This window comes from Phocoena sinus, chromosome X (genome assembly GCF_008692025.1).
Source record: "Phocoena sinus isolate mPhoSin1 chromosome X, mPhoSin1.pri, whole genome shotgun sequence".
NCBI classification, from domain to species: domain Eukaryota; kingdom Metazoa; phylum Chordata; class Mammalia; order Artiodactyla; family Phocoenidae; genus Phocoena; species Phocoena sinus.
In genome coordinates this window covers 128810701-128837145 of record NC_045784.1, presented here as the reverse complement: position 1 = coordinate 128837145, position 26445 = coordinate 128810701, and the positions used below count along the sequence as shown (strand labels likewise).

The following is a 26445-nucleotide window of genomic DNA, read 5'->3' as shown; positions in this document are numbered from 1 at the left end:
CTGAGGGGAGCCTGGACCCCAGAACAGAGTTGGCCCTGGGAGGCCATAGGGCGGGATGAGCACGTGCAGCAGTTCCTGACATCCGGGTCTCAGAGACGCTGCGGAGGGGGAGCACGGGGCGGGGTCTCGGAGAGGCTGGGGAGGTGATATATGGGTCGGGGTTCTGGTGAGTGAGGTAGAGATTCCCAGGTCCTACACGGAGTCAAGGTGAGGGCCCTAAGGGAGGACTGAGGGGAGCCTGGACTCCAGAACAGTGTTGGCCCTGGGAGTCCATAGGGCGGGATGAGCACATGCAGTACTTCCTGACATCCGGGTCTCAGAGACGCTGCGGAGGGGGAGCACGGGGCGGGGTCTCAGAGAGCCTGGGTAGGCGGTATAAAGGTCGGGGTGGCTGATGGGTACGGGAGAGAATCCCAGGTCCTGCGTGGAGTCAAGGTGAGGGCCCTGAGGGAGGACTGAGGGGAGCCTGGACCCCAGAACAGAGTTGGCCCTGGGAGGCCATAGGGCGGGATGAGCACATGCAGTATTTCCTGACATCTGGGTCTCAGAGACGCTGCGGAGGGGGAGCACAGGGCGGGGTCTCAGAGAGCCTGGGTAGGCGGTATAAAGGTCGGGGTGGCTGATGGGTACGGGAGAGTATCCCAGGTCCTGCGTGGAGTCAAGGTGAGGGTCCTGAGGGAGGACTGAGGGGAGCCTGGACCCCAGAACAGAGTTGGCCCTGGGAGGCCATAGGGCGGGATGAGCACGTGAAGCACATCGTGACATCCGGGTCTCAGAGACGCTGGGGAGTGGGAGCGCGGGGCGGGGTCTCAGAGAGCGTAGGGAGAGGGTATAAGGGTCGGGGTGTCTGGTGGGCACAGAAGAGAATCCCAGGTCCTGCATGGAGTCTAGGTGAGGGCCTTGAGGCAGGACTGAGGGGAGCCTGGATCCCAGAACAGAGTCGGTCCTGGGAAGCCATACGGCAGGATGAGCACATGCAGTACTTCCTGACATCCGGGTCTCAGACACGCTGTGGAGGCGGAGCACGGGGTGGGGGCTCAGAGAGGCTGGTGAGGCGTTATATGGGTCGGGGGTCTGGTGAGCAAGGTAGAGAATCCCAGGTCCTGCGTGGAGTCCAGGTGAGGGCCCTGAGGGAAGACTGAGGGGAGCCTGGACCCCAGAACAGAGTTGGCCCTGGGAGGCCATAGGGCGGGATGAGCACGTGCAGTACTTCCTGACATCCGGGTCTCAGAGATGCTGGGGAGGGGGAGCACGGGGCGGGGTTTCAGAGAGGCTGGGTAGACGGTATAAAGGTCGGGGTGTGTGATGAGTACGGGGGCCAATCCCACGTCCTGCGTGGAGTCAAGGTGAGGGCCCTTAGGGAGGACTGAGGGGAGCCTGGACCCCAGAACAGAGTCGGTCCTGGGAAGCCATATGGCAGGATGAGCACATGCAGTACTTCCTGACATCCGGGTCTCAGACACGCTGTGGAGGCGGAGCACGGGGTGGGGGCTCAGAGAGGCTGGTGAGGCGTTATATGGGTCGGGGGTCTGGTGAGCAAGGTAGAGAATCCCAGGTCCTGCGTGGAGTCCAGGTGAGGGCCCTGAGGGAAGACTGAGGGGAGCCTGGACCCCAGAACAGAGTTGGCCCTGGGAGGCCATAGGGCGGGATGAGCACGTGCAGCAGTTCCTGACATCCGGGTCTCAGAGACGCTGCGGAGGGGGAGCACGGGGCGGGGTCTCAGAGAGGCTGGGGAGGTGATATATGGGTCGGGGTTCTAGTGAGCGAGGTAGAGATTCCCAGGTCCTACATGGAGTCAAGGTGAGGGCCCTAAGGGAGGACTGAGGGGAGCCTGGACTCCAGAACAGTGTTGGCCCTGGGAGTCCATAGGGCGGGATGAGCACATGCAGTACTTCCTGACATCCGGGTCTCAGAGACGCTGCGGAGGGGGAGCACGGGGCGGGGTCTCAGAGAGCCTGGGTAGGCGGTATAAAGGTCGGGGTGGCTGATGGGTACGGGAGAGTATCCCAGGTCCTGCGTGGAGTCAAGGTGAGGGTCCTGAGGGAGGACTGAGGGGAGCCTGGACCCCAGAACAGAGTTGGCCCTGGGAGGCCATAGGGCGGGATGAGCACGTGAAGCACATCGTGACATCCGGGTCTCAGAGACGCTGGGGAGTGGGAGCGCGGGGCGGGTCTCAGAGAGCGTAGGGAGAGGGTATAAGGGTCGGGGTGTCTGGTGGGCACAGAAGAGAATCCCAGGTCCTGCATGGAGTCTAGGTGAGGGCCTTGAGGCAGGACTGAGGGGAACCTGGATCCCAGAACAGAGTTGGCCCTGGGAGGCCATAGGGCGGGATGAGCACATGCAGTACTTCCTGACATCCGGGTCTCAGAGATGCTGGGGAGGGGGAGCACAGGGCGGGGTCTCAGAGAGGCTGGGTAGACGGTATAAAGGTCGGGGTGTGTGATGAGTACGGGAGCCAATCCCACGTCCTGCGTGGAGTCAAGGTGAGGGCCCTTAGGGAGGACTGAGGGGATCCTGGACCCCAGAACAGAGTTGCCCTTGGGAGGCCATAGGGCGGAATGAGTACGTGCAGCACTTCCCGACATCCGGGTCTCAGAGACGCTGGGGAGAGGGAGCACGGGGCGGAGTCTCAGAGAGGCTGGCGGGGGGGTATAAGGGGCGGGATCCTAGGCGGGCACAGGAGAGAGTGCCAGGTCTTATGTGGAGTCAGGGTGAGATCACTGAGTGTGGACTGCGGGGAGCCTGGATCCCAGGGCCAAGTTGGCCCTTCGAGACATAGGGCAGGATGAACAGCTTCAGCACTTCCTGACATCCGGGTCTCAGACACCCTGGAATGGGGGAGCACGGGGCGGGGTCTAAGCGAGGCTGCAGAGGGGGTATCAGTTGCGGAGTGTCTGGTGGGCACTGGAGAGAATCCCAGGTCCTGTGTGGAGTCAAGGTGAGGGCCCTGAGGGAGCACTGAGGGCAACCTGGATCCCAGAATTGAGTTGGTCCTGGGGGGCCGTCACGTGCAGCACTTCCTGACATCCGGGTCTCAGAGAAGCTGGGGACCTGGGATAAGGGGCGGGGTCTCATGAGCGCAGAGGGTAAAATGTCAGGTCCCTGGTGGACTAAGGTTAGGGCCCTTAGGCAGGACTGAGGGGACCCTGAGGGAGGAGAAAAGGGACCCACCAGATCACCGCCCTTGCAGGTGGCCGTGGGAGGCCCCGGGGCGGGATGAGCACGGTAGGCCTGTCCTGACGTCAGGGTCTCTGAGAGACTGGAGACCTGGTATAAGGAGCAGGGACTCACACTGGCAGACGGGACAATCCCAGGTCCTGCCCAGAGTCCAGCCTGCACGCGAGGAAGGAAGGACTGAGGACGTTAGACCCCAACACAGGGAGGGATCCATTGCCCTTCCGTGGGGGCCTTGGAGGCATCAGAGCTCGGTCAGCAGATGAGATGTTTCCTGACCTCTGGGTCGGGGTCCTCAGGAGGTCAGGTGTTTGGTGTGAGGGGTGAGCCTTCAGGTCCGCAGGGGGTGGACTCCCAGGCCCCCGAGGGAGGACTGAGCAGACCCCCAGCCCTGGAACAGGGGCCTCAACAGAAACCTGCCCCTGTGGTCAGCGCTGGGAGGCCAGGCAGGATGTGAGGAGGAGGTGAGGACCTAGCCTCTCTCCAACCTAGGACCCTCGGGAGGCCCTGGGCAGGTGCGGCCACCTGTGGGACCCCCTCCCTGCTTTCTGTTCAGATTCGGGGTCCTGTTCTGAGTTTCTCCTCCGGCCTGCAAAGGGGAGGGTCCAGGCCCTTAAGGGGAACAGTGAGCACGACGAGCGAGCCCCGAGGGGACCACCCACCCCAGAACTCAGAACTGGGGGGACCTCACAGAGTCCGGCCCAATTCTCCTACCAGCACCGAGGCCCGGAACTGTGCCACAGTTTACACAAGAGGTGCGCCCTCCATTCCTCTTACAGGGGCTCCAGGAACCGGGAGGCGAAGGCCCAGGTCTGAGGACCGTGTCGTCAGGGCACAGAGCAGAGGAGGCCCAGGCAGCGCCAGGAGTCAAGGGGAGGTGCGTGCCCTGAGTGTGTACCCAGGGGCTCCCCCCCCAGAACAGAGGGGACCGCACTACACCCAAGTCACCCCACTGCCCTGTCAGCCCCAGAACCTGGGGCTGTGCTGGCTGCACCCTGAGGAGCCCCCTCACTTCCTTCTTCAGGTTGGCACGGGACAGGCCGCCCAGGAGGAGCACCCCTGTGAGGCCCGAGGGCAGCCCTTAAGAGGAGACCTGTAAGTGGCCTTTGTCAGAGCTGCCCAGGGTGCCTTTCTCCGCCGAGGCCGCTCACACCCCCTCTCTTCCCCAGGTATGAGGTCCCCGCCTGTCATCTGTGCGCACACTCCCGTGGGCGGCCCGACCCCAGTGATCAGGTCCCCGGTCGAGATGAGTGAGCTCCGCCAGCCTCAGGCCGACCTTCAGGCCCCAGTCCCGGCCCAGGGTCCGGTGGAGGCGCCGCTGCTGGGGGCTGCGGGGGAGGAGGCCGCATTCCCCTCGTCCTCCGCCTCCCCTGGAGCCCCCTCCTTCTCCGCCTATGCCGATCCCTTGCCCCGCGAGGCACTTGTTGTGCTGATGGCTGACCTGGTGGCTTTCCTGCTCTTCAAGTTTCGTACCGGGGAGCCGACCTCCGAGGTGGAGATGCTGAGTACGTTCCTCCGAGAGCATCAGGACCACTTCCCCGAGGTCTTCAGCCTCGTTTGCGAGTGCCTGCAGCTGGTGTTTGGCTTGGATGTGAAGGAGGTGGACCCCCGCGAGCGCACCTACGTCCTGGTCCCCACCCTGGGCCTCACCTGGGATGCGGTGCTGAGCGACTGGCAGTGCACGCCCGAGGCCAGCCTCCCTGTGCTGGTCCTGGCCATGGTCACCCTGTTTGGTGACCGCGTCCCTGAGGAGGAGGTGTGGGGAGTGCTAGGCACCCTTGGGTTTTGTGGCGGGAGGGAGCTGCTCACCGAAGTGTGGGTGTGGACGGGCTACCTGAAGTACCGGCAGGTGCCCCACAGCGACCCTGCCCGCTACGAGTTCCTGTGGGGTCCCCGGGCCTACGCGGAGGCCAGCAAGTGGCAGGTCCTGCAGCATCTGCTCAGGATCAATAGCATGGATCCCAGGTTCTTCCCATCCGTGTCTGCAGAGAGCGTGAGCGATGAGGAAGAGGGAGCCTCAGCCAGAGCAGCAGCCGGTCCCACGTCCAGCAGCTTCCCCCGTGGGGCAGGAAGGGGGGCTGATCCTTCACTCTGAGTTTGAAGAGGGAGCGGTCAGCCTTCTAAGCAGTGAGAGCCGGGCGAGTTGGGGGAAGCCGGTGTGCAGCATTTTGGGTTCCTGTTGTGTATGTTGACATGGACTTCCATGTCTGTTTTCTTTAGGAATTTTTCAAATGTTGGTTCTTTGAATAGAAGACTAAACAAGCTTCAGTGTCTAACTTTGTGTATGACGTTAATCCCACAGTTATTTGCGCTAATTCAGTTCAAGAACAAGAGTTTTGCTGTTTTGTAAGAGAGGTTGGGAAATCTCCCAGTTCGTTTTGTGACCGTGTTCAAGATAACGGAATTGGAATCAGAACTGCTCTGGAAACGTGGAAGTACTTAGCAGTGATATAGATGGGAGAAGAAATAGAAAAATAAAAGCCATTGTTGTTCCAATTCTTGCTTCCCTGTCTTGTCTGTCATTCTGTAAATAAAACGAACTATCTCTGTTGAGTTGGATTTGCACGGGTATTTTAAGAAAGTAGGAGAAGGTTCATCGGCGTCAATAAGCCCCCTGCCCACTGGCTTGTTTGTTCCGCAGACCTCCACGGAGCCTCTGCTCTCCGGAAGGGCCTGTGTTAGTAGCGGGAACGCTAGGAAAAGCAGGACACACCCACACCTAGAGTGATGGTCTAGGAGCCACTGTCACATGAGGAAGGTGGTGAGACGTCCCCTAAGTCCCACAGAATAAGACAACATGGGACGAGGCGGTGGGGCTCCAGGAGCGAGCCCTGAAGTGTTAAGTGCCCCGAGCCAGGGCACTTTGGGCCTTTGGGAAGTGGGGGTTCCTTCTGTGGGAGGTGATGGTGATGAAGCTGGGTGGTGGCAGCAGCCAGACATGCAGAGGGTGTGTCTTGGGTTGGAGGGGAAAGTCTGAAATGGGACATTGCTGTGAGATGTCCTTCTGGGTCATGGATAAAGCCGAGAGAAATCTCGCCCTGGGGCAGGAAGGAAGGGGTGCTGGCTCTTGTTGCATTGCAGTGGGCCACAGTGAAGAGGTAGGTGTTTCATACCCGCCATCTGCGAGGATTTCCAGAGAAATGAGGGTCTTGCTCTTTGAAGCCCTGCTCGGTATTCCCGGGGCTGGCCCTCCTCTCCCTGCCCTGGGAGAACCAATTACCAACTGTATGGAAACGACCATTTTAGTCACCTGGAGTTTACTTTGGCCACTTGTGAGCAAGGTCTAGATTTCAGTGGGATGAAATGAATGAAAATAGGGGGTTTGAAAGAGGAGAGGCTGCCGAAGTGGAAAGGAGTCGCCGTGTGACTGGAATCCTGGGAGCTTTGCGTGAGCTGCCCCCAGCTGGGGAAATCACCACCCTTCCCTCCATGCCGACAGACACACACACACACACACATATCCAAATTGAATAATATATCCTGCAGCAGTAAAACACACAGAACAGCAATTTTGACTGGTTTTCTATTCCGTTTCCTATGGAGCTGCAAATTCTCTGAGATGTCATGAAAAGAAAGCAATTTCCAGAGGAGAGAGGGACAGAGTCTGGGATCAGAATAATACTAGAAATAAGTCCTAGCCACTAAGAAGCAACGTCCGCCAGTGTCGCCGCGTTCAGGCAGGTGCAGAAATATGGCGGCATCAGAGACCCACAGGTTTGGGCTGTGACCTGGCATCGAAAGGAAGGAGCAACTTCTGGGCCTAATGGGATTGGGAGGTCACTGCAGTGGGAGGTGCAGACGGCGCCGGGGGCTAAAGAGGCGGCCCTCCCTGCTGAGCGCCGTACGACAACGTGAACCTTACGTGGGATCCTGGATTTGAAGCACCTGCCATATAGCAGGTGGGCACTTGGAAAAGGTGGAGAATTTCAGGGCCAATGTAACCTGCTCAGACACTCCTGCCGGAAAAGAAGGGGATTTTGTCATCACAAAAGGTAAGCCCTGCTTTTGTTGAGCCTCTACTAGGCAGTGTGGCATTGGAGAGCCGTCAGGTGCTCGTCCCCATCTTGTCTTCCTCTCCTCCCCGCACAAGTGGGGACACAGCACTGCCAGAGTCCTCTTCACTTAGGAGGGGTCATGGGATGACCCTTTGCCACTGAATTCTGAGCAGAAGCAGTTTTGTCACGGCCATCTGTATCGAAGGCACACCGGGGTCGGGGGTTAGTCCTCAAGCCATGACAACACAGACAACACAGACACAGACCACTGTGCTTCCTCCCCCAGGGTCTTAAGTCCGGCACCTCTGACCCTTAGATGTGAGATGCCAGACTCTGTGCCTTTAAGGCCCTGGGCAGGGTTGGAGGTGTTCCAGAGAGAGGCTGCCCCACAGGGAGCTGGCGGAGGGCATTTCCCTCAAGCAACCCGCACCCTTAGGTCCCTGAGCTGCACCCATCCGTCCCCGCGGGGCTGTGCTGAGTCTCTGTCAGGAGGGCAGCCGCCAGCTGCCGAGCGGCCCCGTTGGGGTCGGGGGCGTCCTCGTGGGGCCCAGCCCCGAGTCCCCCTCAGGGGTGACCCTGCTGCCCACAGCGCCCACTCTCTCCGGAACCTGGCCTCGGTCTGCACAGCCTGGCTTTTGCCCTGCCTGTCCCCCGACTAAAAGCCGCTTAGGCCCCGGTCCTGATGACCTCGTGCATGTATGTTTATCTGAAAGTCCCAGAGAAGCATCCCCCCCACCACACACCAATATCATGGTTCGGGTGGAGCTGGCAGGACGTGATGCAGCCACTCGGCGAGCCTCCTCGTGGTTGGTAAGTGATGATCATTGCCGCGGGGATGTGGGGCGAATCTCTGTGCTTCCGACTTATTTTGAAATCATTCCCTACGTAATGCCCAAATGTTTGAGTACACTGATGGCCTTCTGAATATGACCGTGAGGTTTTGGTTTTTGAGCCTGAGTGCGAGAGGCACAGGCGTGTCCTGTCAGCCACCCGCAGAGCCGCCTAGGACTCTGGTGTCCCCGATCAGGGTGTTTGAGCAGAGGGACAGGCTGTAGCAGATGGCAGGGGTGGTCCCCAGGACGCTCCCCCAGGCCCCAGCCACCCGCAGACCCGCAGACCCGCATGAGGGTTTGGAAAGGAGCCAGGCAGGAGAGGGCTTTGGGGTCCCGGTGATGCAGGCTGTGAAGAGGGTCCGCCGCCCCAGAGAGGTGGAAGGAACAGCACCCACCAGATCCCATCTGACCTGCCCTGGGCTGGCCGGGGTAGGCAGGTGGGAGCAGATGCCTCTGCCGGTGAGCTGCAGCCCTGGACCCCAGCAGGAAATGGGTGCTCTTGGGACAACGGGTGCTCCAGGACCAGAGCCCCGTGGGGCACTGCCGGGGGAAAGCAGGGATTCCTAGTGCCCGTTCGTGCAGTGAACTGACTGATGGGGGACAGTGCTAGCCCAGGGACGGCCGTGGCAGGCAGCGCAGCAGTGGCCGGGACACGCCAAGAGCGCCCCAGGGACATTCAGGGAGGCACTTTTCAGGGGGGCAGCAGCACCCTCCCCAGTAGACTCTGGACGAGCACACACCACCCCGGCACCCAGCCAGTCCTGACCAGGGCGGGGCAGGGCACACGGGAGCTGCTGCCCGTCAGCGGGAAGCTCTGACGTTCTCTACGTGCGCTGAGCCTGCCCCCTGAGGGGCTGGTGTGAATTGTCTCAGCCGTGGCCCTGTTTCCCGAGAAGCCCCCATTCCCCAGCCCCAGCTAAAGTCTGCTCTGAGCTCCAGCCTCCTTGGCAAAGGGCTGACCTCCTGCCTGGCTCTCGCCTACCCTCCTGTGTGGCAAATATCGCCGGCTGCTGCTTTAGGGGCCTTTGTGAGCAAGTGCGGGGGCCCGGGCATGTGCCTGTCCGTGGTCCCTGAGCTGGGGCTGGGCACAGGGATAGGGCTGGCTTGGTGGCGGGATGCAGGGTGTGAAGCCAAGTGACATTCAGAAGACAGCAGCAGGGTGTAAAGCCACGTGTGAGCAAGCATCCAGGAGGAGGTGCATCCGCAGGGCCCTGAAGGGCACAGACACTCACGCCCCGTGGGGATGCGGAGAGTCCACCGGCCCGGCGGTCCCCGTGCTTTGAATGCAGGCTTGCCGCCTGCCTGACAGCCAGTGTGCCCGGGGAAGTGAGCCTGCAAGAGAACGTGGGGCCACCACGCCGCTGGGGCAGAAGGGAGCAGAGTGGGCAGTGGAAGGAGAGAGCAGGGCCCAAGCCTGAGCATAGGAGCCGCCTTCAGAGGGCCGTGCCTCGGACCCCCACGTCCAGGACCCTTCTCCATCCTCACGCCCTCAGTCCTAGACCCTCACCCTCCTCCCTGGCCCTCGTGTCCATTTCACGAGAGATGGTGACCTGATGGGGCTGGGGAGGCCACGTGGGCAGAATCTAGTGTCAGGCTCTCATGGGCACTAATGCCTGGCTTCCCTGTGTTTTCTCCATTATGTGGTCTGAGGCATCAGCTAGTAGGACCCCGTGGAGGACAGCTGAATCCCCCTTGACTGTTGGGGAGACAGGTCAGGCCAGTGCGGGGATGGGGCTTTGCACGCATATGATGCTTAGCTTGAATAAGAGTCCTTCTAGTGACAAGCTGATCAAATCATGGAGACTCCCTATGCCTCGATTTCTCCATCTGTAAAATGGGCCTCCTAATAGTACAAGGCAAAAGCATTGGTGTGAATTTCCCCATGATGTGACCTGCTTGTAAAAAGCCTGGGCCAAATGAAGTGGTCGGTGGATGTAGCTCTTGTTACTGAGTGTGTAAGAAAGATGCGCCCTCCCCCATGTAGTGAAGGTTCCCAACCAGTACACGTCTTGTGATCCCCGCGTACGTAGATTAGCGCAGTTTTTCTTTTCTCGTGAAAATTTTTTGTCAGGATGCTTGGGCTCGCCTTCCTCTTCTTCTCGCTTGTCCCTGTTCAAGATGAGGCTGTTGATTTGAGGTGTCGCCTCCATTGGAACAGGGGTGTTTGCAGCTTTAGGTCCCAAGTGCCTCTTTGGCCGCGTGCCATAAGTCCTGGGGGCTTTGGTATGTGTTTTCTTCATTTCAAAGTATTTTCTAATTTCCCTTGTGATGCCTTGTCCGTTCCCTGGGCTATTGTTATGGACTGAACTGCGTCCCCCCAAAATGTGCATGTTGAAGCCCTAATCTCCTAGAACCTCAGAATGTCACTGTGACTGGAGTTAGTGGTTCTTAGGTTGAAATGAGGCCATTAGGATGAGGTCTAATCCAAGATGGCTGGTGCCCTTGAGGGAAGAGCGGATCAGCACACGCAAGGAGAGAAGGCAGGGGCTGGGGGTGCGTGCACAGAGGGTGACCACGTGAGGGGCGGTAAGAGCACGGCCACCTGCAACCAAGGAGACCGGCCGCAGTACAAGCCACCCCTGCTGGACCCTCCCTCTCGGCCTCCTGGTCGGAACCACCGTGAGAATCTGTGTCTGCTGTTTCAGCCCCTCATCCTGTGCCGTGGGATTTGGCATCGTCCCAGACTAATGCGGGTATTTGGGGACGCACGGCTCAATTTCCCTCTCTTTGCAGATTTCCCACATTTCCTTCTGTTATTGAGGTCTAATTTCACTCTCTTTCGGCCAGAGAACATACTCTGTATGATTTCAGCCCTTTTGTTTGTATCCCCTTAAGTTCACTGGGGGATGCTGTGTGGCCTGACGCGTGGAGTACCCTGGAGAACGTTCTAGGTACGCTTGACGAGCACGTGTCTATTCTGTTCTTGGGGCTAATAGTCTACACATGTCATGAGACCTAGTCTTTGCACAGTGCTGTTCAAATCTGTGATTCCCTTACCGCGGTGCTGTCTGGTCGCTGTACCCATAATGAAAGCAGGCTGTGTTAGTCTGCTTAGAGCTGCCATAGCAAGGTCCCACAGAGGAGGTGGCCAAAACTACAGAAATGTACTGGGTCCCAGTCCTGGTGGCTAGAAGTCCAACCTCAACTTGCTGGAAAGTGCAGTTGCAGGTGAGGGAAGGCGTCTCGGCCTGGCTCGCAGACAGCTGGTTTTCTCTTGGTCCCTCACTTGGCTGCTTCCCTGCACAGGTTGGGGGGGGGGGAAGGGAGGGAGGGAGGGAGGGAGGGAGGGAGAGAGAGAGAGAGAGAGAGAGAGAGAGAGAGAGAGAGAGACAGGATGGAGGGAGGAATCAAAAGCAAGAGAGAGAGGGACGGCGGGAAGGAGAGAGAGAAGGGGAATGAGGGAGGGAGAGAGGCGGTAGGGAGTGAAGGAGAGAGGAGAGAGAGAGAGAGAGAGAGAGAGAGAGATGGAGGGAGTGATAGAGGGGAAGGGAGGAAGGGAGAGAGAGAGGGGAAGGGGGAGGGAAGGAGGGCAAGAGGGAAGAGGGGAGGGAGGGAGAGACAGGGAAGGGAGAGAGAGATAAGGAGCAGGGAAGGAGGGAGAGAGGGGGAGGGAGGGAGAGAGATAAAGGGAGGGGTGGCGAGGGAGGGAAAGAGAGAGGGGGAGGAAGGTAGGGGGAGAGAGAGAGAGAGAGGGAGGGAGCAGGGAGAGGGGGGCAGAGGGGGAGGGAGGGATGGAGAGAGAGAGGGACGGAGGGAGAGAGAGGGAGGGAGGATGGGAGGGAGGAAGAGAGGGCGAGGGAGGGAGAGAGGGAGGGAGATCTTCGGTGTCTCTTCCTCTTTTCCAAAGGACACCGCTCTTGTCGGACTAGGGTCCCACCCTTGTGACCTCATTTAACCTTACTGACTTCCCCAAGGGTGCTATCTCCAAATACATGCACCTTGGGATTAGCACTGGTGCTAGGATCATTCCTGGTACCTTGGGTCTACTTCCCCTCCTCCCCCAACCCACCTTTTTTTTTTTTTCTGTGTTTTTGGCCACCCCACAAGGCTTGGGGGATCTTAGATCCCCGACCAGGGATTGAACCCGGGCCACCGCAGTGAAAGCATAGAGTCCTAACCCCTGGAACTCCAGGCAATTCCCGCTCCCCGCCCCCTTCTTAGCAGTGTTTGGAAGGGGATGTCGCCCTATCGCTGTGATAGCCACAGAGTCCTGGCCAGGTCCCCCAGCACATCCCCCACACGTGGAGGCAGCAGCTGTGAGCTGGGGGTGTGCCCTGGCCTTCAGTGCTCTGTACACACCACTGGGCACTGACCACAAGGACTCGCAGTATAAGTTCGACACCCCAGCGCCCAGAGGGTGGTGGAGCATGGCGCCCTTGAAGTGTTTAGCTCGAAAGGCAAGGAAAAGAGAAGCAGGAAAATGTCTCCAGACGCAGGACCTGCAGTGAAAAGCAAACCTCAATCCTGCTGTCCAGACACCAGAGAGCACCCCCAAACTGAACACCCGCAGGCCCCTGCCAGGGACCGTCACCTCCATACCTGTGCGTCTCAGGACAGGAAGGGCTCTTTTCAGGCCTCTGACCGGGGAGGCCTGAGCTCTTCTCATCTGTCAAATCGAGACCCTGCTGGACACGATGCCCCCGCAACTGTGAAGCCGCGGGTGCCAGGGCCTTCCTTGTGCTTGTCCAGCCCTTCAAGGGTCTTTCTAGTGAGTGGACACAGGGCGTCTGAGGGGCTTCTCCAGGTGTCTGCTAGGTGCCCGCACCGTGCCGGGGGTGGGCTGTCACCTGTCATCGTTTCCTGCTGAGGGGAATCAACTGCTCAGCCACGCCCAGGACGGAGGCGCCAAACACGTGTTGGGTGGAACATCGCTCTCAAGTCCCCGTGCTCTTTATTGCCCTGCAAGGTTCTGGCCGCGTCACCACCTCCGTGTGTCTGCAGGGTCTGCCTGGTCAGGGTCCTCTGTGGGCCTGCCTGGAGGGGCCGGGTATTCCAGGAAAGAGCGGGAGCCCACGCAGCGATGGCAGAAGTGGCTCAGCGGCCAACGGATCAAGGTCAGGGGGGCGGCAGGCCTGGCGGCCACCTCAGGCATCCAGGGTGCGCAAGAGGCAGCAGCGCGGCCCCCGGGAGCTGCGCGGGGTGGGGGGGAAGGCTGAGGACTTGGCAGGGTGCGGCGGCCAGGCCCGGCACGGGCCAGGGAGGACTCATCTAGGCGGGAGGCCAGGCGCAGCAGAGCCAAGGGACCTCGGCTGGCTGGGCCACCTCTGCCAGGACAGGGACTAGAGGGACCAGAACCTGCATGCTGGGATGCGGCGCGGGGGGCTCGGCTGCTGTCCGAGGAGGGGCTGGAGCGACAGAGCCAGTCCTGGCCAGGGCGGAGGCATGGTCGAGTTGCGGGTAGCTCGGGGTCCCCTGGATGTGCTCAGGATACGGTGGGAGGCCGTCCTGCGGCTCCGCGGCGCTGGGCGCCGGGAGGTGCCCCGGGGCTGCCGGCTCGCCGTCCACCGGCCCGGATGCTGGTATAGTGCGCACTCTCGGCTTCATCCTCACCAGGAGGTGCGGGCAGTCTCTCTGAAACAGGGGACTGTGGTAGAAGTGTAACTGAGGTCGCAGTTGAGAGAGAAAAGGAAACCCCGAGTCACAAAAGAGTTGCTCGCAAGCAGCAGCCGCCTGGCTGGGCCCCTGGGCGCCCTCCTCCAGCCGACCCAAGGCCTCTTTGGAGAAAGCGGGACCCGGTCCCAGCAGGACGCTGTGCCCCAGCTTTTACATCCCCGAGACTCGCTCACTCACCATCACCTTTCACCCTTGGAAAATGACTGAAAATGGCCCCTTAGTATGAGTACAAGGCCCAAGAAAGGGGACTTGGCGTTTGCAGGTACGAGACTGCAACAAGGTTCGGTAGCTTTCTAAGGAAGTGTCCGAATCTCCCCCTGGCCAGCACCTCCAGGGGCCAGATCGGGGACGCTGACTGCTTCCCAGGAAGGGACCTGCGCCCCCACTCAAGTGATGCTCTGGAGCTATGGGAGTCGAGGGGGCACACAGACCTCCCCCCTCTCCCCCGGCGGGCCACTGTCCCCGAGCAGGAGGACGGGAAGGGCCAGCGTTGCAGCAGTGTCCTCTTGTCCCCCGGTGTGACTGCGTGTCAGGCACGAGCGGCACTGCCCACGTGTCAGGAATACAGGGTGACGCCTTGCCCGCGTGTGCTGTGAAACGATCACCACAAGGGGGTCCAGTTCACACGCATCACCTCACACAGACACACCAAAGGGAAAAGGAGGAGGGAGAGAAGTGACGTCCCTGTGCTGAGAACGCTTCGGGTCCCCCCATAACAACGTCCCAACACAGCGTGCGGCACTGCCAGCTCCGGCCGTCACGCCGGTCCCCAAGTACCACCTTTAAAGGAAGCTCTCCCGACACGCCTGCCGCCGTCCCAGGCGGCCCCGGGGTTGGCACCCGCCCCCCACCCCCACCCCCGGGCCCAGCGGCTCAGCCCCTGGAGAGGGCTCCTCCCCCGCTGTCCCCCGCTCTCCTTACCTCGCTCAGGACGTGGGCGGGCCGCTCCTTCGTGGACAGGTTGGTCACGCAGAGGGACGTGTGCATGTCCTGGTGCACTTTGCTGAATCCGTAGCAGTTAAGCTGGCGGATGAAGCTCTTCATACATTCTGTCTTGAACACCTTGTCTAGGCCATCCCTGTCCAAAACCTCCTTTTGAAACAGCGGCCTGTTGATGCCTATGCAAGTCCCGTCTTCATTCCACCAAATGGACGCAAAGCGACTGCTGTTGACGATCGTCCACAGCTTCCTGGGAAAGGGGTGGAAGAGCAGGCTGCCTTCCCACACGGCCTCGCAGGCGGTGCGAGGCCCTTTCAACAAAGGCTCTTCCGTCAAATCCTGGAAAGCGGCTTCTCCAGGCAGCAGCCTGAGGTCGGGGTGTCCCGCGGGCACGGGCTGGTCCAGGGCGAGGGACTGGGGGGTGCAGCTCCCTGAGCCGAGGGCCGGAGCCGCTGTGTCGGGAGGAAGAGGCGCCTCGCCGAAGCCGGGCGCCCTGCCCGCGGCGGGGCCCTTCTCGTCCGCAGCCATGCGGAGCGCGGCGGGGCCCTTCTCGTCCGCAGCCATGCGGAGCGCGGCGCGTCCCTCCGCCACGTAAACGGGACAGTGCAGCGCGGCCGGCAGCACCCTGGGCTCACACTCCCGCTCAGCCCCTCACAGAAGTGCTCCGGTGGCTTGGGGGTGACATCACAGCCCAGCCAGCAAGTGACATCATAAAGGGCAGGCCCGTCAGCACGTCAGCCTCCTGCTTCACGCCCGTCATCGCAGGGGGCACGAAGACACTCGTGCACGGGTGCAGAGCCACGGGCCGAGCGCTCGTGCAAACCGGACACGGCCTTCTGGTCCCGGAGCCCCCGGGCCAGGCAGACGTGCACGGACCCACGTGTGGCCCACGAGGTCAGAGGTCCTCCTGTGTGTCCCCTGGCCTTCCGGGCCGTGCACAGCACCCATGATTTCAAGCACGAGCATCGTCCGAGACGCGGCCCACGGTCAAGGGCGCTAAAACTTTACAATTCACCTGTGAACTGGAAGAAAAACCCTCACGACGTCTGGGTCTGCAAAGTGCCTACCTTACCCTCTCCCTGGAGAGGTGTCCCATGGGTGCTGAGCAGGAATCGGACTCTGGACCCCCGCCCTCGCCCGCAGCAGCCCTTTCCCTCCATTGCCCACAGCAGAGGCCAGACTCAGATGAAACGTTCAGGGAAATTTATTAAACAGAAACACTGACTGAAACCATTGAAAAGAGGGCATAACAACACACAGAGGAACTTCTAACGGCCACCGGAGCCCACGGGTCCCGCCCCTCCCCCCAGGGTCCTCAAAACGGTGCCTCCGCTACACCCCACCCGGCGGCCCTCCGTCTCCCCACAGTCTCCCTTCCTGAGGGCCCCGCGGGTGGCCTCTCGCCAGGAAGATGGGCGCCGGCCATGCCCGCTCCCCGCAGGGCAGACCCTCCATTTCTGGCCCACATGCCCGGGGCCCGGCCCTGCCCTATGGCGGCCACAGGACAGTCCCACAGCAGGGCGCGCGCCACCGAGCCGGGGACGTGGAGTCCCGAGGAACAACGGGGTGGCCCAGCAGAACACAAGCCCTGGGGGGCCTCCCGCAGACCTCCTGCAGCCCCGGTCAAGGTCTTCCTTCCCAAGGTCCCAGGTGGGATCCCAGGTCCTGGGGTGGGTGCTGGCTGTGACCTCGTCCATCCCGTCCTTCCCGCCGGCTCCTGGGACTGGGCTCGGGGTCTCCACGCCGCGCAGGGCTTGGGGGAACTGCTCAGAGGAGAACACACGCACATTTCCACAACAACAGGCAGCGCTGGGCCTGAATCTATGCCCAGAAAGCACACGTCGAGCTCACGACACTGGCCCACAGAGACCAGAGCCTTGGCTGGCACGTGGCGCACCTCAGGGCTCTGCGGGTGGGGGGGGGGTCGATGGCTAGGGTGTGTGTGTTGGGGGGAGGGGAGCGGGGGCTGGGGGCTTCCTTGACACCTGGGTCCCTCTGGGGCCTACAGGGACACATTTGGGCTTGCCAGTACAGGGAGCAACCTGCCCCAGGGGATGACGAATAGGGGTCCCCTCTCAGGAGGGAGGCCCAGGCAACTTGAGTAGCCCCTAATATGGGGCCAGTAGGCTGCCGGGCCTGGCCTCCCCCTGCCTCCAAGCCTGGGGGCCCCGGGACCTGCTGAGCCTACTGGCCCGAGGTGGACCCCGGGGGGCTCATCTCTGCAGCCCCGTCTTCATTTCCCGGCTCTTCTGGGATGGGCTTGAGCCCCTCCTCGGGGCTCTCCTCGGCCTCCTGGCCTCCTGCCTGGGCGAGGCCCTCTGGCTCCCAGCCAGGACCTCCTGGGGCCACCGGGGAAGCACTGCCCATCCGGCCAGGCATGGGGACTCTGGGGGCATCTGAGGGTCCTGCCTGACCTAGGCCCGCAGGGGCGGCAGCACTTCCGTCTTCCTGAGTGGCCGCGGATGCCTTGCTGGTCTCCCCAGGGCCAGGGGCTGCCCTGGCGGCACCATGGTCTTCAGGGCCCGCCTCGCCAGCCTTGGCAGTGCCGGCAACTGCCCCACTGGCCTCCTCACGTGCCGGGTGGTCCTCGGCGCTGCCTTCCTTGGAACGGGCGGCCTGGGCGGTGGTATCTTCACCGGCCGGGGAGGCCTTGGTGCCATGTGCAGTGGTGCCTGCGGTGATGGCCTCATGGGCCGCGGCGGCCTGGGCGGCTGCTGCCAGGACTCCAACCTCCACACGGGCCTCTTCCTGCCCTGGGAAGTGCTCCCTGCTAGCCGGGTCGGCCTCCCGGGCCTCGGTCTTCTGGATGAGCCGCAGCATCCCCGCAAAGCCGGGAGGCCTCCTCATCAGCTGCATCGTCCTCAGCGTGTCCCGGAGCGTGTCGTTCGGCTGGGCCCGCATCAGCACCTGCCGGGCGCGCGCCTGGTCCGCCATGGCCGGGTGGATGGCCCCCTTCTCCAGGGCCGACTGCAGCAGGCCTTCCAGGCGCATCACGTACGCAGAGAGAGTCTCCTGGGGCCGCTGGGCACAGGTCACGAACTTCAGCCGAGCACTCCCCCGGGGGTCCTTGTTCCCAAACACCTGCACCAGCGCGGCCAGGCAGTCCTGGGCAGCCAGCTCGGGATCTTCCGCCAGGAGGCCGCGCAGGAGGTCCAGCGCGGGGCCGCGCAAGCTCTCCACCAGCCTCCTCCTCCTCTCCCTCTCAGACACGTGGCGCCACAGGTGCAGCATGTCGTTGGCCTGCTCCAGCCAGCTCTCAGAGGACTCTTCCCCGTGGCCCGGCTCTTCCATCCCAGAGAAGGTTCCCAGCTCCTGGTAGCCCATGCTGTCTAGCAGGGGCTGCAAGGCCTGCCTCCACTGCTGGGTCCCGGGCCCTGCCTCACCCATGGCGCCTGCCGCTGTCACAACTGCTTCCTCAGGCGCAGTCATTGCCTCGCCCGTGGGTCCTGCCATACTCAGAAGTCCTGCCACGCCTGCAACATTTCTGTAACCTGCAGCTCCTTCCTCATCTGACTCAGCTCCTGCTTCACCTTCATCTCCTGCTTCACCTGCAGCTCCTTCCTCACCTGCAGCTCCTGCCTCACCTGCAACTCCTGCCTCACCTGAGGTTCCGTCGTCACCTGCAGCTCCTTCCTCATCTGACACTCCTGCTTCACCTTCAGCTCCTGCTGGACCCTCAGATTTTTCCCCACCTGTAGCTCCTGCCTCACCTGCGGCTCCCTCCTCACCTGCAGCTCCTTCCTCACCTGCATCTCTTGCCTCACCTGCAGCTTCCTCGTCACCTGTAGCTCCTTCCTCACCTGCATCTCCTGCCTTACCTGCAGCTCCCTCCTCACCTGCACCTCCCTCCTCACCTGCACCTCTCTCACCTCCACCTCCCTCCTCACCTGCAGCTCCTGCCTCACCTTCAGCTCCCTCCTCACCTGCAGCTCCCTCCTCACCTTCAGCTCCCTCCTCACCTGCAGCTCCCTCCTCACCTGCACCTCCCTCCTCACCTTCAGCTCCCTCCTCACCTAAGGCTTCCTCCTCACCTGTGTCTCCCTCCATACCTGCGACTCCCGCCTCCCCTGCAGCTTCCTCCTCCCCTGCAGTTCCTGAGTGACCTGCAGTTCCTGCCTCACTTGCCCTGCCAACCACTGCTTGTCTCTGGGGCTGCGCAGGGAAATTGGGTCTATCCTGTGAATCAGCATCAGGGGCCTGGGGCAGGCAGACCACAGTCCAGGGCCCTCCCTTGCCTGGTATTTGGCGGGGGAGCAAGCTTCGACTTAAACACTCAGCAAACTCGACCAGGGCAACACTCGACCCCAGTTCCTTTCTGTAGACCTTGCCCAGCATTCGGTACCTGCCCAGGGAATGCAGGGCAGCCTGCACAGCCTCCTGGAATTCCTGGTCTTTGCAGTCATCTGGGATTCCCAGGATGAGCAGAGATCGCTGAGCGTTCACGCCCATCGACCTGCACCAGTCCCGCAATACCGCCAGAGCCATCGCCATCTTCGAGGACCTGAGGGTGGGGGGAAGCGATCAAACAGGTGTGCACAGGCTGCTGAAGTGTGGGAATCGGCCTGTGGGTGCAAAGAGGAGAGGACCATGTTTGTGCCACACAGCCCACCCTAGTGCCCCTCACAGCAGCAGCCTGGAGCACCTCCCTGCCCTGTTTGGTTTGTTTGACTTTAGGAAACTTTTTTTATAAATTACACTTATTTACAAGATAGAAGGCTAGGGACTTCCCTGGTGGCACAGTGGTTAAGAATCCACCTGCCAGTGCAGGGTACACAGGTTCGATCCCTGGTCCGGGAAGATACCACAAGCCGCGGAGCAACTAACCCCACGCGCCGCAACCACTGACCCAGCGCTCTAGAGCCCACGAGCCACAACTATTGAGTCCACGTGACACAACTACTGAAGCCCACATGCCTGGAGCCCGTGCTCTGCAACAAGAGAAGCCACCGTAATGAGAGCCTGTGCACCGCAACGAAGAGTAACCCCCGCTCGCTGCACCTAGAGAAAGCCCGCGCGCAGCAACAAAGACCCAACGCAGCCAAAAGTAAGAATAAAATTTAAAAATAATAACAAAAGAGCACTTGTTGCGGACGACTCAAGAAACAATAATAAAATAAAATAAAATAATTAAAAAAAAAAGACAGATAGAAGGCTCGTCACCTTTTCTACATTTCTGGCCTCAGTTTTAGGAAGCTGCCTTTTTCCCAAGGAATTTCTCAAGTCTTCCAATTTGTTAGCATAAACATTTCCATAATATCCCATAATATTCCCCTATATCCTCTTTTTTAATGTACATCTGATCTGTAACGTTGGCCCTCTCTCATTCCTCATATTGGTGATCAGCGTTCTTTCTATTTTTCCGTGATTCATCGTTCTAGGACTTTCTCGGTTTCCTTGCTCTTTTGAAAGAAGCACATGGCTTTGTTCATCGTGTCCATAATTTGCTTTCGATCACTGATTTCCTCTCTTAGCTCTCTTATTACTTCATTTTATGTTTCCTTTGCTCTTCTTCTTCTAGCATCTCTAAATGGACTGTTAGCTCACTGATTTTATGTCCTGACTCTTTCCTAACAGAAGCATTTAGAGGAATGCAGTTTCCTCCTGTCGCTTTTTGCTGCCTCCCACTAATTTTGGTAAGTTGTGCTTTTTTAGTATTCACGTTGAAATATTTTCTAAGTCCCTCTGTGATTTTTTTCTTTGATCCATGGGTTTCCCAATATTTGAAGATATATTATCATTAGTACCATCAAATAAAATTCCCCCGTGATGAGAAAACTTATCATGTAAACTTGCAATACTGCTAAATTTATGGAGACATTTTTACAACTCTGGTACGGCGTGTCCGGGTGAATGTGCAAAGCACCCTCGTAAAGAATCTGTGTACTCTGTGTGGAGGCCAGGGCCTTGCCCTGCCCACCCACCTCTGCAATTCCTGTGCCACCCGGACAGAGGCGACCTGAAGCTCTCGATGCCTCATGCAGTGGGCCAGAGCCCCTTCCTGGACCCCCACAAATCCATCTGCCATGGCCAACAGCCTCCACCAGATCACAGCAGCCCCAGCGCCTCCCCCTCTCAGCATCACTTACGCCCCCCGTGGCCAGGCGGCTCCTCCCCGGCCCCTCGCACTACATCCCCTCCATACACCCTCCCCCACCCACCAGCTGGTGGCGCTCCGCTCTGGGCCCTGGAAGCCGGGCGCCCCGCCATGCGTACGGGCCAGACTGCCTCTCTCACCTACCCACAACAGGGAGTCCTCCCCTGAGCACACTCAGCGCCGGGGGCTCTCGCTTCTCGTACCCCAGACGCACAGCCCACCCGTCTTGCCCCCGCCCACCCGGGAGCTGGAGCCCCCTAACTGCCACGAGCGTCCGCCCCCCCGCCCCGCCCCAGCGGGAGCTCCCCTAATGCCTACCACACCCGCGCCCGGGAGTCCTCCCCATCGACCCCCGCCTCAGCCAGGAGTAGCTCCCCCTTCCTCCCGCCACACGCAGGAACCGTTAGCCCTCCCTTCCGGTCTTGGCCCCGGGGGTGGGGGGTGGGGGGTGGGGCCCGCCCGTCCCGTGCTCCCCACCCCCGCAGCCAGTCATCCTCTCCTCTGGCACCAAAGCCGGCCCCACCCGACCGGCAGCAAGCCCTCCGCTCCGGCCCCCTACCCAGCTTAGCCATTAGCCCCACCCTCTGCACCCCGACTCCAGAACGCCCCCCACCAGCCACCCCGGAAGCCAGCGGTCCTCCGCTCTGACCCGCTCACTGGGGGACCCTTCCCTCAGCCCCCCTTCAGCCCGCTACCCTCCGCCGCCGCTCCCCCACTCCCAACCGAGCAGCCCGTAGCCCTCCCCCGACCTCCACTCCTTCCCAGAGCCCCCGGTACCTGCGGATTCCAGCCCCCGGCAAAGCCCCCGCCTGTCTCCTGACTTGCTCTGACTCTGTGGATGGCTCCGGAGTCCCGCTCACGAGGGGCTGAAGAGCTCGTCTCAGCAGAGCAGCCGAAGAGCTCGTCTCAGCAGAGCAGCCAGGAACTGTGCAGCCGACTGTCCCAGGCACTCTGTGCGAATGCCACGTGCGTTTCCGGCTGCTCCCGGAAGCCCCAGGAAGATGAGGGAGAAAGTTCTAGACATCTCTTTACAGAGAAAGTGGTTGGATCAGAAGAGCACGTGAGGAGGGGCTTTGCTACGGAAGCACCAATAGCCACGCGCACTGAGGGCCTGAGGTCCCAAGGCTTGGCGCCTCCGGAAGCAAAAGACACGCCCATTGGCCTTCCACCAATAGGAAGGCCTCCCTGCAAGGCTGCGGAGTTGGGGGAGCAAACTTGGCGATGCAGAGCCCATTGTGGCAAGTACGTCCACTTGTCTTCACAGGTGGTTTTCTACTGTGATTGATAATGTCATAAACCTATTCTTATTTCTTTGGTTTGTTTTAATTTTTGAATTTTATTTTATGTATTTTTTTAGACAGCAGGTTCTTATGAGTTACCCATTTTATACATATTAGTGTACATTTGTCAATCCCGATCTCCCAATTCATCACACCCCCCGCCCGCCCCCACCATTTTCTCCCCTTGGTGCCCATATGTTTGTGCTCTACGTCTGTGTCTCTATTTCTGCCCTGCAAACCGGTTCATCTGTACCATTTATCTAGGTTCCACATATGTGCATTAATACACGATATTTGTTTCTCTCTTTCTGACTTCCTTCACTCTGTATGACAGTCTCTAGATCCATCCACGCATCTACAAATGACCCAATTTCGTTCCTTTGTACAGCTGAGTAATAAATAATAGTCATAAAGCTCTTCTTCATATGGACTGATTTCTTGTCTAGTTGTATCAACTAGCCATCTTCTCACAAGGCACAAGAGAATGAGGCAGCCGTCTGGGGCCTCTTTTATAAGGGAGGTAATCATTCATGAGGGCTCCCCCCTCATGGGCTAATCACTTCCCAGGGCCCCACCTCCAAATCCCATCCCTTTGGGGGTTAGAATTTAACAGGTGAATGAGGGGGAGAGGTTTACAGATATTCAGTCCATAGCAGTGTCTGTCCAACTATTGTTGCTCCTATGTTCCCTTTTTCCTGCTGAGATAGTCAAGGTTTTCATTTACATTTAACTTCTCTACTGCCTTTTTAGGCAATTATCAGTTTTCACTAAAACTTTACAATTCACCTATGAAATGGAAAAAAGCGCTCACCATCTCTGGGTCTGCAAAGTGCCTACCCTACCCTCTCACTGGAGAGGTGTCCCATGGGTGCTGAGCAGGACTCCGACGCTTGACCCCCGCCCTCACCTGCAGCATCCCTTTCCCTCCATTGCCCACAGCAGAGGCCAGACTCAGCTGAAACTTTCAGAGAAATTTACTAAGAGAAACTTTGACTGAAACCATTGAACAGAGGGCATGATAACACAGAGAGGAACTTGTAACAGCCACCAGAGTCCGGGGGTCACGGCGCCCCCACCAGTGTCCCCAACAATGTGCCTCCACTACACCCCACCTGGCGGCCCTCCATCCCCCCACTGCCTCCCTTCCTGAGGGCCCTGCGGGTGATGTCTCGCCAGGAAGATGGGTGCCGGCAATGCCCGCTCCCCCAGGTCAGCCACTCCCCCTCTGGCCCACATGCCCGGGGCCTGGCCCTGCCCTATGGCTGGAACAGGAAAGTCCCAAGGCAGGGCACCCACCACTGAGAGGACGACGGGGTGTCCCGAGGGACAACGTGGTGGCCTTCAGTTGTACTGCTAATTACTTTCACATTTCCAAGTAAATTCCTATTCCAATGCCATGTTATCTTGTTCACCATCACAAAATAATATGGGAATCTTACAATTTGTTTTACACAATTGCAAAACTCTTGTCATTGAACTGAACTAATGCAAATACCTGTGTGATCAATGTCATTTGCAAACTTAGATACTGAAGCTTATTAAACCTTCTTTTAAATGAGACAATATGTGAAAAATTCCCAAAGAAAACAGAGAATTTTTTGTTTTCATATACAACAGAAACCCAAAGATGCTACCCACTGAGTTCCTCCGACTGGCCCGGGGCCTCAGTGCTTAGAAGGCTGACCGCTCCCTCGTCAAACTCAGAGTGAAGGATCAGCCTCCTTTCCTTCCCCACAGGAGAAGCTGCTGGACGTGGGCCTGGAAGGAGCTTGGCTGCTGCTCTGGCTCAGGCTCCCTCTTCCTCATCGCTCACACCCTCTGCAGACACAGATGGGAAGGACCTGGGATCCAAGCTATTGACCCTGAGTAGATGCTCCAGGACCTGCCACTTGCTGGTCTCCGCGTAGGCCCGGGCACCCCACAGGAACTCGTAGTGGGCAGGCTCGCTGTGGGGCACCTGCCGGTACTCCAGGTAGCCCTCCTGCACCCACACTTTGGTGAGCAGCTCCCTGGGCTTCCCATAGATGCAGGGCTCCCTCCCGGCACACACCCCCATGTTGCCGAGCACTCCCCACACCTCCTCCTCAGGGCCGCTGTCGCCGAACAGGGCGATCACGCCCAGGACCAGCACCAGGAGGCCGGCCTCGGGCGTGCTCTGCCTGTCGTCGCTCAGCACTGCATCCCAGGTGAGGCCCAGGGTGGGGACCAGGACGTAGGTGCACTCCCGGGGGTCCACCTCCTTCACGTCCAAGCCAAACACCAGCTGCATGCACTCGGAGGCTCAGCTGAAGACCACGGGGAAGTGGTCTGGGTAATCTTTGAGGATGGCAGCATTTCTGCCTTCGTGGTCAACTCCTTTGTGCGATACTTGAGCAGCAGGAGCCTCACCAGGTCAGCCACCTTCTGATGTAGTGCATCTTGGAGCAAGGACTCGGCATCTTCCTGGTCGTGCCGGGTGCTCGTCCCTTCCTCATCTGGGGTGCTGAGGCCGTGGTCTTCAGATTGGCTCCATGGAGGGGTGGCCATGGCAGTGGGCGAGGGGCTCTGGGGGGGACTGGGTTCTTCAGCATCAGCCACCTCCTCCAGGGTGCCCAGGAACAGGACAGAGTAAGAAGAGGAGGCGGAGGACGAGGGGGATGCGGCCTCTCCCCCACAGCCCCCAACAGCTGCGCCTCCACCGGACCCTGGGCCGGGACTGGGGCCTGAAGGTCGGCCTCAGGCTGGTGGAGCTGACTCATCTCAACCAGGGGCCTGATGACTGGGGTCAAGTCGCCGACGGGAGTGTGGGCAGGGGCGACAGGTGGGGACCTCGTACCTGGGGTAGAGAGGGGGTGTGAGCGGCCTCGGCGGAGAAAGGCACCCTGGGCAGCTCTGACAAAGACCACTTAGAGGTCTCCTCTTAAAGGCTGCCCTCGGGCCTCACAGGGGCGCTCCTCCTGGGCGGCCTGTCCCCTGCCAACCTGAAGAAGGAAGTGAGGGGGCTCCTCAGGGTGCAGCCAGCACAGCCCCAGGTTTTGGGGCTGACAGGGCAGTGGGGTGACTTGGGTGTTGTGGGGTCCCCTCTGTTCTGGGAGGGGGAGCCCCTGGGTACACACTCAGGGCACACACCTCACCTTGATACCTGGCACTGCCTGGGCCTCCTCTGCTCTGTGCTCTGAGGACACGGTCTTCAGACCTGGGCCTTCACCTCCCAGTTCCTTGAGCCCCTGTAAGAGGGATGGAGGGGGCACCTTGGCTGTAGATTGTGGCACAGCCCTGTGCCCCTCGGTGCTGGCAGGAGGACTGGGCTTTACTCTGTGAGGTTCCTACTGTCCTGGCATGGGTGGCCCCCTCTGTGCTCACTCAGGGCAGGGCCTCCCCTTCCCCCTGGCAGGGCCTGGGCCCTCTGTCTGCTGTCTGAGTCAAAATTCTCAAACAAATTCCGTGCACTGACAAGAAGTGAGGGGCCCCGCATACTGGCCACACCTGCCCAGGGGCTAACAGGGGTCACAGGGGACAAAAAGGGGTGGCCAAACTCCGTGGGGTCCATCTGTGCTGGAACGATGGGTGGTCGGCTCAGTCTGCACCTTGATACCCTGCAGGGCCTGGGACAGCTCCCTCTGCTGACTATGATCAATCTCCTTCAGCAAGGCCTCACCTCCATAAGACACCAGGAGAGGATGTGACAGGGAGTCAATGCTCCCACCTATTCTGGGACACCCATGGGTGACAAAAGGGGCAGGGCCGGCTGGGCTCCAAGTACTCTGTGTGAGTAGGGGTCTCCCCAGTCTTTTCCATGACCCTTGCCGGGGCCTGAGGCCAGACCCCCAGAGCATGGCTCCCTCCTCCCTGAGCCCACCCATCTGGAAATGAGGAGGGGGCAGTGAGACAGGTCTTGCCCGAGGTTTCCAGGGCTGACAGTTGGGTCAGGCAAGATGTCTGTGGGCCCCTGTTTGTTCCGGGGATTGGGCTCCCCCCAGTCCTCTCTCGGGGCCCACACCTTGACCCCTGGCAGGTCCTGGGACTCCGTCCTCCGCTGCCCTGATGTTTCCCCTCAGACCAAGGTCCTCGCATCCCTAGACGCCTCCATCCCCAACCACGTGGCAGAGGTGAGAGCCTGCAACGTCCAGTCATCCCTGCCCGGGACCTCCCAGGGCTGACAGCATGGGCGAGCTCCTCTGAGGTCCCCTCTGTTCTGGGGTCCAGGGTCCTCTCAGTCCTGCCTCAGGGTCCTCACCCTGACCCCCGGCAGGACCTGGGATTCTCCCCTCTGCCCACCTGAGGCCCCGCCCCTCATACCGGGGCCCCACTCTTTCTGGGACCCGGATGTCAGGAAGTGCTGCAAGGGGTCCTCCTGCCCTATGACCTCCCAGGGCCTACCCTGATCTGGGGCCCAGGGTCCCCTCTGTCCTCCCTCAGGGGCCTCACATTGACTCCCAGCCGGACCTGTGATTCTCCCCTCCACCCACCTTAGGCCCCCCCCTTATACCAGGTCCCCAGTGTCTCTGAGACCCAGATGCGGAAGTCAAAACTCCTTG

At 60.1% G+C, this 26445-nt stretch overlaps 4 protein-coding genes across 4 annotated transcripts; 1 reads left to right on the top strand and 3 right to left on the bottom strand.

The window, feature by feature from the left end:
- The first annotated feature begins 4345 nt into the window (after positions 1 to 4345).
- On the top strand, positions 4346 to 5269 carry LOC116747253 (melanoma-associated antigen 10-like). The gene has a single exon (XM_032619028.1). It carries the CDS (start codon positions 4346 to 4348, stop codon positions 5267 to 5269), a length of 924 nt encoding a protein of 307 aa, XP_032474919.1.
- Positions 5270 to 13210: 7941 nt separating this feature from the next.
- LOC116747251 (heat shock transcription factor, X-linked-like) lies at positions 13211 to 15118 on the bottom strand. Its single transcript, XM_032619027.1, has 2 exons — positions 14537 to 15118; positions 13211 to 13762 (listed from the first exon to the last, which is right to left on the bottom strand). Exons 1-2 carry the CDS (start codon positions 15116 to 15118, stop codon positions 13211 to 13213), a joined length of 1134 nt encoding a protein of 377 aa, XP_032474918.1.
- Positions 15119 to 16738: 1620 nt separating this feature from the next.
- On the bottom strand, positions 16739 to 19039 carry LOC116747250 (paraneoplastic antigen Ma6F-like). The gene is made up of 3 exons (XM_032619026.1): positions 18897 to 19039; positions 18604 to 18616; positions 16739 to 17836 (listed from the first exon to the last, which is right to left on the bottom strand). Exons 1-3 carry the CDS (start codon positions 19037 to 19039, stop codon positions 16739 to 16741), a joined length of 1254 nt encoding a protein of 417 aa, XP_032474917.1.
- Positions 19040 to 23714: 4675 nt separating this feature from the next.
- LOC116747249 (melanoma-associated antigen 8-like) lies at positions 23715 to 24454 on the bottom strand. The gene is given in 2 exon segments (XM_032619025.1): positions 23715 to 24256; positions 24259 to 24454. Coding segments are annotated over 2 exon segments (738 nt in total).
- Positions 24455 to 26445: the final 1991 nt, after the last annotated feature.